General features: G+C 34.5%; 1 protein-coding gene across 2 annotated transcripts; it reads left to right on the top strand.

Moving 5' to 3' along the window:
- LOC145037769 (uncharacterized) lies at window positions 1-2,467 on the top strand. Of its 2 annotated transcripts, none has more exons than XM_078986485.1 (4): window positions 1-331; window positions 497-614; window positions 1,308-1,404; window positions 2,080-2,467. In XM_078986485.1, exons 1-4 carry the CDS (start codon window positions 105-107, stop codon window positions 2,346-2,348), a joined length of 711 nt encoding a protein of 236 aa, XP_078842611.1. In that variant the 5' UTR covers window positions 1-104; the 3' UTR covers window positions 2,349-2,467. The 2 variants fall into 2 exon arrangements, with proteins under 2 accessions (XP_078842611.1, XP_078842612.1); XM_078986486.1 differs by having other exon boundaries at window positions 2-331; window positions 500-614.
- The last annotated feature ends 8,335 nt before the right edge of the window (window positions 2,468-10,802 follow it).

The following is a 10,802-nucleotide window of genomic DNA, read 5'->3' as shown; positions in this document are numbered from 1 at the left end:
ATTTTTGATTTTTCAAACTTTAAAGTACTCCATGATAAATTATCAGCAAACAACATTATCTTCGACCACCGCTTTTCTGTTTTTCTCACTTTACTTCGGCAAGTATGGGAGGAGGAGCAGTTCCACCACCGGCGACCACCGTCTCCATCGCCAGTAACCATCACTCCCAACCACCATATTCTCCAACGGTTCCACCCTTCTCTTCCGATTTTCTCACCGAAAACTTCAATTTCATCAATAAAAAAAGTGCAAATGAATATCCCTATGAAACCAACTTTGGACCTGTCCCTTCTAAAATTGAAGTCCAAAACGCCATATCTGAACTTCGAAGGTACCTTTTCCAAATTCAAGTTTCCAGAAAACTTATCGCGACCTTAAAGAAGTGTTTAAATCTGCACATTTTTTTTTATATAATTATGAATGTTACGAGTTTAATTTATAGATAAAATCATTTATATTGTTCCAGAAAAGTAACCTTGATTTTTGTTTTTGAAAGTAGGGTGATGGATGTAATTTGTGCAACAAATTCAGAAATAATGGATTCTTCAAAATCTTTGGGACAAAACAGGCTTCTTGATGCCTACCATTTGCTACAAACAGATGCTTCTGTTCAGGTTTTCTATTTTGAAAGCTATAGTGATTTGTACTTTACGCAATAAAATTTATACTTTTAATCTAGATTTTTGTCTATAAATTCTTGAGTAAATTACACGAATGTCCCTATGGTTTGGGGTAATTTGCACGTTTGATCCTTAATTTAATTTTTTAACTCGGAAGGTCCCTATTATTTGCTTTTGTTACGTGTTTGGTCTTTGTTTTACTAAAAAGACTATTATTTAAATAAAAAAAATAATGGGGTAAGTAAGGTAAGGTGAGAGGGTGGGGTTAAGACTCGTAGGTGTCACGTTATTAGGAAAAAGACAAAAAAAAACACGTTATAACGTGTTATGGTGGTAACAGGGAGTAACGTGCAGTCTCATAACATCTAATAACGGGGAAGGGGGGCGGTGCTCACGTGTTATAACATGCAATAACACCCAATAACGCCGTTGCCCATACCCACCTCTCTAAGGGTGTGTTTATTTAAATAAATAAAAAAAATCAAAAGGAAAATAGTATTTTTAAGTATGACAGGGACCAAACGCGTAACAAAAACAAACAATAGGGACCTTCCGAGTTAAAAAAATAAGTTATGGACCAAACACATAAATTACCCTAAACCATAGGCCATTCGTGTAATTTACTCTAAATTCTTTGTATGCATATTTTTTAATTTTGATAAAAAAAATTATATAATTTTTTGGTAGAAACTTGTGTTATCGATATCATCAGATGTAGAGGTGTGGGATGCTATCTTGAAGAATGAGGAAGTTCGGGATCTTCAACGCTCATTGCCATACACAGGTTAAGTTTTATTTTCGTTGATTTATTTTTAAATTTTATTATTACAACATTATGTGTTGAAAATTTTATCCAATTATAACAAAAAAGTATAGTATTTGAAAGAAATAATTGAAATTAGGATGTTGTAATGTTCAAAACTAATAATTGGGTAAATTGTTGACCAATTTAATTGGAAAACTAAGTGGAATAGCAAAGATGCTTTATCTCACAATTTATATGGAATGTTTTTAATTTTCTAGACACAATAGGAACGCACTTATAATTTTTACCCATATAGCGACACATGTTACCAATATGTAAATATGTAAATGTTCTTTATTTGTTTGTGAATTTCTATTATCAATAATAAGTAAAAGTATGTTGCTAGTGTGAGTTACACATTGGCATTATAGATAGAAATTTAGACACATTAATGTAACAAAAACATTATTATCAAAAGTACAACCATACAAGGTAGAACATATTGTCTAACATTGGTTAAAAAATGAGAACATATATTATTTCAAGAAATCTGCCCTTTTCAATTTTTCCATAAAAGTTAGTTGTTATTATGGGTAAAAAATGTAAAAACCTAGGCGTCACGAATGCTTCGAAGATTTAGCGACACCCCCATTGTTACGAAAAAGCTTGAAAATTCAGAGTTTGCAATTGATAGTTTGTTTCTTCATAATGCAGCTAATGAAGAAAAGGACATGGGATGCAAGAAAGAACTCAACTCGACATCTCTTCTGATTAAGTGGATTTTTGCTTTCATGAAATTGAAAATTAGAGAATTAATCGATAAATTAGAGGTTTTCATCCTTGAAAGAATACAAATTGTGACAAGGAAGTCAAAATCCACATCAAAAGTTGATGATATATTAGAAGAAAAAGTTCGATCTTCACTACTCCTCTCGGTAGTCATATTGTTAATAGTGGTCATCACAAGGAGCACCGAGACATGATCAAAGTTTTATGAGTTCTCGTTGAAATGTAGTTTTTTTTTTTTTTTTTTTTAATAATCTTTACCTTGTATGTGTTCAAAAAGGGGTTAAATACAAGAAATAACAAACACAGTTTCATAGATTTGTTATGAAGGGTTGTCCTGTGACCTGGAAATAAACTACAATTTCCACTAAGAAAGAATAATACACAAATAAAGAAAATATGTGCTAGTACTTTACGTTTAAAAGAGAAATTAAATTAATTCTTACTTTTTTATGTCTACAAATATTCATACTCAATAAAATTATGATAATGATTATCATTTCATATTTTCTTAACTAACCAGTTAAAATTATATTAGAAATATATCAAATACAATTAAATTGAATGATGATTTGTCATAATTTTAATAGGTAGAAATAATTGTAAACATAAAAGGTAGGATGTAATTTAATTTCTCCATTTAAAATAGCTTAATGTCATTGTCAAATTGTTAGGGGCACAAAAGCCATGAATCCCAAATGGAAAACGCAATAATTTAGGCACTACTAGTCTTGTTATGACTGTGTTTGTCTCCGCGATCCTCATGGCATCTAAAATTATTAGATACAATTTCTATTTGGATAATGCATAGCATAAGTAACTATCGTTGAGTTATGTTTTTTTTTTATTTTTTTTTTATTTTTTTTTTTCAAAAGATAATAAAAAACTCGAGATAAATACATCAACTATCAACATATTTTTACTAAGTTGATTATTTTATAACGGTACTTTCATTTTATTTGTACTACAATACAATAGTATTATAGTTATGTCATCCCAATTCAAAACGGTTATTCTTTGCTATAAATAGATATAGCTTACAAATTGTAACTTCTAAAAAGGTTAAAAAAGTTCAAAAAGTATAACTTTACAATAGTTTGAATTTTCAAAAACAAAAATGTTTTGAGCATGAATATTGATAACAAGAAGGTATCTATCATCATCTCTTTCTCTTCCTTTTAAGACTAACATGGGCTCACCAATGAATCATCTCATGCTCACCGACCATGGGTAGGTGGAAATCTTCTCAGTGAACTTCATCAATGTATCAAGAGGATTAAATATCATTTTTTTTTTCTAATTATCTTTATATCCATTTGAATTGATGACAAATATCTTAAAATATTATTAATTTTATTAAAGTTCTCATTTTTTTTATGACAAACGCCCGATGAGGCAGTTGCATACATGTAAGTATTGTTCCTTCCACCAAAATCTTGATTAATAACGTTTCTATTCATCATTGATTAATAACGTTTCTATTTCATCATTTAGAGGATTTACACTGTATTTTTCATAGTTTTTATTGGTTATGTCACATATTTTGTCATTTAACTTTTGGTTTTACGCTTATCACTTAAGTTGTTTAAAGTTTTATAATAACTTGTTACTTTTTGCAAAAATGGCGCTATGACTAGCAACACATTTTCATTTTTTATTTTATTTTTACTATTTAAGGTTATCAAACTTATTTTTATGGTTATTTATGGTCATTGAACTCTTTTAAGCTATAATTAATCATTAAACTTTTAGAATTATATTCATTCTTTTTGTATATCTTTTTAGAATTCTTTTTTACAATGTCGTTTTCCATGTTTTTTATATTAAAACTCATTTATATAACTTCTTATATATATATGGATAAATTACACGAATGGTCCCTATGATTTGGGGTGATTTGCGCATTTGGTCCCTAACTTATTTTTCTAACTCGGACCGTCCCTACTGTTTGTTTTTGTTTCCCGGTTGGTCCCTATCTAACCTAAAAGACTATTATGCCCTCGTTAATTTTTTTAATAAAATTTATTATGTTTTATTTATTTATATTATTAAATAAACAAAACCTAACGTTATCCCACCCACAACCCTCCTCTTTCACCTTTTTCATCTCCTTCTCATTTTCCACTTCATGTATCTTTGTATCTCTTCCCCTTGCAAATCCAGATCGATGATGCTTTCTTGTTCTTTCCAATGGTCGACGACCATCTGTTATCACCACTCCTCTGTCGTCGTTGCTACAACCTACAAAAGGGACACCGGCCGCCGCTACTACAGACCAGAAAAGAGACCCTAGCGATCTTTTATATCCTTTCCACTAGATCATCAACGACATGCAGGTCCATCTTTGTCGACGCTCCCACTGCCGCCCAATGCTCGACATCTTCACCCCTCAACCTCTGTTCCAAATTCAGACCATCATTTCTCTCTCAAATAACATCGATACCAAAACCCCAAAAAAACAATCTGAAAAATCAAACTGCACAATCACCAATTCAAGGATTTGTCATCTAAAATCAGAGATTCAAGGTAACAATCTCCTTTTCTTCCAAACTTCGGTCGACTCTCCCTCACTGCTAGCATCAGGTTTTTTTCTTGAAAATTTCTATGGTCACTGGCATTGATTTACCATCTAAAATTGATTCTCAGGGGAGATTGGGATAAGAGTTGTAGATCCAAGAGATCAGGACTGAGTTGCACATCCATGAAATCGGGTTAGATTTCATGGAAATTTCATATATTGGGAATGGATTTGATTCAGGTTTTTTATTACATTTATCAAGAAGAAAACCAAAATTTCTGATTTCGTTGATGATGGTTTCACGAGCTTCATCAGATTTGATTACAGAGGTTTAAGATTTGGTTGTATCTTTGATTAAATTGTATTTGATTTGATTTGATTGTATTTGGTGGCGGTTTACCCGAAGAAGACGTAGTTGTCGAATGGAAATTATCGAGCAAAAAGTAATCACATGGAAGAAGCGCATGAGGGGTGATTTTGGTAAAGGAATAAACAGGATGGGATCATTAGATATTAATAATTATATAAGTAATTATGTAAAATAAATAAATTATAAAAAAATCAGTAAGGGAAAAATAGTCTTTTAATGTTAGAAAGGGACCGCGCGGGAAACAAAAACAAACAGTAGGGACGGTCCGAGTTAGAAAAATAAGTTAGGGACCAAGCGCACAAATTACCCAAACCACAGGGACCATTTGTGTAATTTGTCCTATATATATATATATATATATATATATATATATATATATATATATATATATATATATATATATATATATATATATATAAAACTTCTTTTTAGAATTCTTTTTTACATATTTTTAACATGGTATCAAAGCACTAATCAATCCATGGTTGTCGATTTGATGAATGCTAAAGACTTTATAGAAGACATGACTATCACCGATCGAACCATGAATCAAATTATATTGTAATTCACTTTTCAATGATGTTCATCGTAGTTTTTGGTTTCGATCTTGTTCTTTTGGGTATGTTTTTCGATCTCATTAGTATTTGGTCATCGATGTTGCTATCGTTTGTTCCATGTTTTGTTCTCGTTTTTTGTTCCTAGTTTTGCTATGGTTTTAAATTATTTGTTTTGCTTGTTTATTGGCATTATGGATCCAAAAGATGATTATATTTGGTCTGTTATTGCCAACTTGATGACAAGAATGATGCATCTTGAAAGTTATATAATGAATAGTTTTTTACTCAAGAAACATACAAGGGGTATTTTTATTGGTGTAATAGGTAACACACTAGATGAGAAAGCTATTAATTATACGGTTTACACTTTTATTGGATACGTGGGGACTAAGAGTTCTAAGATAATCATTTGGATCAACATTATGCGGCTCGGTTAATTGACACCTAATTGGCGAAATGGATATATAAAGTGTAGCATCCGTGTTCCAGATTGCTTAAGCTTACTTTTATCAGGGACCAAATATTAAGTTTTGGAGAAAATCGTATCCCACGACGTGGCCAAGGAGGGCCACGACGTGACAATTGTTTAAAGGATCGGATGTGTTAATGGAACGCCACAGTGTGGACAAAGGTTGTTAGGGTGTGGCAGTTGTGTTGGACCAAGCCCATGATTCTTTATTTACTTCGTATTTAAACCCTTCTAAGTCATTTTTAGGGTTCCTTATCAGCCTCCATCACCCTCAAGTTTCAGAAACACTAACCCTAATTCCTCCTTGAGATTTATGAGTCCATTTTGGTGACCTTGGGTGGCTGTGAAGAAAGAAAAGCCATTGGAAAGAATTATGGTGCTTTTTGGCTAAAGTGAAGATCTATTTTGGGCATCTTTAAACCTTTGTAATTGTCCAAGTTCCTTGCTTTATGGCTTATAATGTTTAGATCTTGAATATTGTACCATGACCTTCATGTTTGAGCAAGTTTGGAAGGGAGGAACTCATAAAGTTGGCAACTTTATGACTCTCCTGAGTCCTATGAGCAACATTTATTGTAGATCTAGGTTTTGGTTGAGGGTTTTTGATGTTACAATAATTTTGGTCATTTTAGCCCATTTTGACCTAAAATGGATTCTAGACATGTATTGGTATGCATGTCCATAAATCTTCCACCTTTATGATAGATCCGGTATTAGAAGACCCTTCTAGAGTGGTTGAGTTAAGGACTTTTCAGTTTAAGGGCTAAATGGTTAAGATATTATGGTATTTATCTTTATTTACGACCTAAGGTTGGAGATCTTAATCTCTTTGGGTGTCTTAATGGATAAAGTTGGAAACTTAATCCATTTAGACCATAAAATGGACCAGATCTGAGCTTTGGAGCTCTTGAAATCGAAGAATACAACTTAATCCATTAAGTTGTTAGAATCTCAGCTCCCATGGTGTGGCCATAGTTCACCACGATGTGGAGACTGGGAATTTCCTGTCTGTTTGATCGCATGAGGGTCACAACGTGGCCAAGGAAGGCTACAACGTGGCGGTTGGCTAAAGTCAACATTGGCTGTTGAATTTAACCGTTGACTTTTAGTATGGATTAACTTTTGGTCAAATTTCTATTTTTGGAAGGTAGACTTAGGGTTTACCTTGTGTGGATTGTTAGGAGATGTTTAACACCTATCTTTGGCAGAGAGAGTTGTTAAATGTGGTCAGTGCGACGTTGAGCTGGTTTTTAGTTGGCTTTGTGATTCAGGTGAGTTTTCCGCACTATACTTGTGGGTTAAATGCACCAATGTTGGCCCACTATATTATGTATGCAGGTATATAGGAAGATGTTATGCAGGTTACATGTTAGACAGGTAGATATGTATGATTATCTGTATTTTCCGGCTATTGAATGTTACTGTATATGTTGACATGTTATTGTTATTGTTGGGTTGAGGCGGTTGTGCTTTGTGCTGAAGGCCTAGATACCTGGGGTAGTTCGAATAGACTATAGGCCCGGTGAGGCAGTGCAGTCAGGCTGAAGTCTCGTAGAACGGTCTAGATAGGTTGTAGGCCCTGCGAGGCGGTCTATTCATGCTGAAGGCTCATGCATACATGTTGTTATCTATTTAGTTGTGTGTGGTACTTTGGGGGAACTCACTAAGCTTTGACTTATAGTTTGATTTTATGGTTTATAGGATATCAGATAATAGGGGCAAGGCAAAGGCTTGATCATACACATTCTCTCGGTTTTTTTATGAGATTTGATTTTTGGATTCTCTAATTCGTGTTATGACTTTTGGAAACTATGTTTTGTAAACACTTATGGTTTTGGATTGGTTTCGAAAATGAAAATTTTACCTTGATTTTTGGGATGTTACAAGTTGGTCTCAGAGCCCTGGTTTGAGTGAACTAGATGAGCATTCGTGTAAATCCATACTTAAACTAAGGATCTGTAAAAGTTTTCAAAAGTAACCTAGGAAGGATGAGATGTGTACGATAAGCCGGAGCTGGAAAGTATACCCCAAGTTAGCTACATTATTATTTGTTTATGATGATTATGATAGAACAACGTGCTAGTAGTAGGCTAGGGATCTTCAGGAATTGCATGATAGAATTGTCTGATCTATAATGCATGATAGCCTAGTATGATTTCTTGTATGTTAGATGGAATTGACATCATTACTGTAGTTGCTTAGTGTGTGCATCATAGTTGTACATAACTAAGGTTGTATATCCTTAGAATGTTTGAGGTAGAATCAAGTATTCGATTGTCTATAGAATCCAACATTATATATGATTAGTATGCAGGAGTGGCTGCAGGGTTGGTGGAAGTTTCATGAGTGAGTACAGTTTATAGCAGGACATCGTGAGGAATGATTAGCCACTCTTGAGAGAGTGGATACATGATGTATATGTATCCTTGATGCTTGGGCCTGATGGTCTGGAATTTACATGTAAGGATCTACATGATTTTATGGTTTCTTAGTGTCATATGGTTTCATTGCTTGAATGTGGCTTGCTTTGTGCTTTGTGTGACTCATAATGATGTGAGTTAACTATTAAATGAACATGTTAAGTTACATGCTGTAAAGGTTAAATAATTTTAGAATGATTGATTTGGCCCAATTGTGCAACTGTCGTTTGAGTCCAACCGTTGTAGGGTTGGGTCTTTTAGTCAAAAGATTATTTAAGTTTTGTTGTATGTAATTGTATTCATAGAGTGGTTAGCTGAAATTAATAGGTGTTTTTCAGCAGCCGATGGCAGGGTGAGGTGGGGATCCTAGGAGAGCCTAAGAAGTTGTTTAGTGTGGTTGCTCTGATGTTTAGCGGATATTGGGAGTATTATTATGAGTAGGTGATTTAGATGACTTAGGATGTTTCTTGAGGAAACTATGGATATGTATGAAAGGTAGTATTGGGACCATACTACTAGAGTCACAGGATCCATACTCAAATTGAGGGAAGTCACGAGGATTCTAAGGAGCTGGATGAGGGAAGATAGCATGGTTTGATAACCATGAGTCATGGAAATGTTTCCGTATCTGTCAATCTTTTAGATATGGTTGTTCAAGCTGAGGATGGGCTTAGTGATTGTTTGGGCCTTAGTGGCCATGTCAGGTTGGGTTTGAATGGTGCAAACCTAAACGAGTTAGTTGATTTCAAGGTCTTGAGGGCCTTGTTTGAGGTAGTGCCAGTTAAGTCATGGGACTCAAGAAAGAAGCGATTTTTATGATCGGCTCGAGAATTGCAGCCGAAGGATGAGTGATTGGTAGATGGATTAGATTGTCACTAGCTACAGCGCGACTATGTTTTTCCATCTTTCTGTGTTCGAAGGAGAGAGAAAGAGAGAGAGAGAGAGAGAGAGAGAGAGAGAGAGAAAGAGAGAGAACTTAGACATGTGATTTTCAGAGTTGGGATGTAGACCCAACATGGGGCTTGATGGTTGCTGTTTTTTTTTGCGGCAGTATGGCAATGTGGGAATACACAAGAGGATTCTTGTACTATGGTTTCCTTGAGATGAGATCAAGGGTGTGATTTCTTTGGATATAGGCAAGTCAAGTGATAGCTGATGGTTTCAGGTGATCAGGGAAGTGAACCGAGAGCGACAACTTTTGTTGTCTCTAATGTATCCCGACTATGTGAATGATGCCCTTTGTATTTATAAATGATCCTCGAGATGAATTGACGGTTGGGGATTTTCAAGTGAGGAGTGTTGTAGTATTTGTTCTAGATAGGAAGTGGTGTTATGAATGGACTATCAAAATTATTACTTATGCATCTGCATGGAATTCTTGATGTTATAGGCAGTCATGATTGGGCAATTTCCGAGGTCTCCATCTAAGATTCAGAATCTCTTTGTGTTTTCTTAGTCTTTATCTGGAATATCATCTTGCATTGTTTTATACATTCTAAGGGTCAAAGATGATATGTACCTGGGTGAGCCGATTTGAGTTTTGGTCTGTTTGCAATATCACTTGGTGGTAGTTCAAACCCTAAGTGAGGGAGAGCTGGATATTTTGCTTAGAGGATCAATGATACGTTTGATTTATGGTTTCAAAAGAATGGGTCATAGGGATTTGCGGTTTATGTATGCAAAACTTTGGTTCGGGATTTGGTTAATACAGGGGTGAAAAGAAAGTTGCCATAAGATGTATGTGTTCAGGAATGCAAGAGTCATCTCCATGGCAAGAATTTGTTGGAAAAGGAGCTTGTTGTAGCCAGTAGTTCATTTTGGGAACGTTGAGGAATAGGTCAAGAGGCATTTGCGTCGCTCAGGTGAAGTATCGATTGTTGAGGGGTTTGCCATCTTGTTGTATAGATTGATATCTATAGTCTAGGATGGGCAGTTGTTGATCGATCAATCAGTTTCAGAGTTTGGTATGTTTGGTCGCTCATGGGCTTTGTCTAGTAATGCATGGCGTAACAACCCAAAAAACATAGAAAAATTTTCATTTTTAAATAAGGTTACAATCATAAGTTTAATACCAAAATCCATTACATAACCATCATTTAAATCATCAGAGTGTCAATATAATAACAAGGAATGTGGAAAATAGTGGAGAGTGAATGTTGCGCCGTCAAGCCCGACCCTTCCCTTTAGAATTGAAAGTACCTGCAATCACAATACAGAATGTAAGTTAACGCTTAGTGAGTTTTCCCAAAATAACACATACTAGTCAAACCAATGGGCCCCTGGGGTTCATTCCAACTCGATCATAAGTATAGGCCCC

Source organism: Lactuca saligna, chromosome 3 (assembly GCF_052625555.1).
Source record: "Lactuca saligna cultivar CGN05327 chromosome 3, ASM5262555v1, whole genome shotgun sequence".
Classification (NCBI taxonomy): Eukaryota; Viridiplantae; Streptophyta; class Magnoliopsida; order Asterales; family Asteraceae; genus Lactuca; species Lactuca saligna.
This window is presented reverse-complemented; position numbering and strand designations above follow the sequence as displayed.

What these genes read in the sequence shown, in the direction of transcription:
- LOC145037769 (XM_078986485.1), top strand. Translation starts at nt 105, where the DNA reads ATGGGAGGAGGAGCAGTTCCACCACCGGCGACCACCGTCTCCATCGCC. An exon ending in GCCATATCTGAACTTCGAAG is followed by an intron (nt 332 to 496) that starts GTACCTTTTCCA and finishes TGTTTTTGAAAG; the next exon opens with TAGGGTGATGGATGTAATTT. An exon ending in ACGCTCATTGCCATACACAG is followed by an intron (nt 1,405 to 2,079) that starts GTTAAGTTTTAT and finishes TTCATAATGCAG; the next exon opens with CTAATGAAGAAAAGGACATG.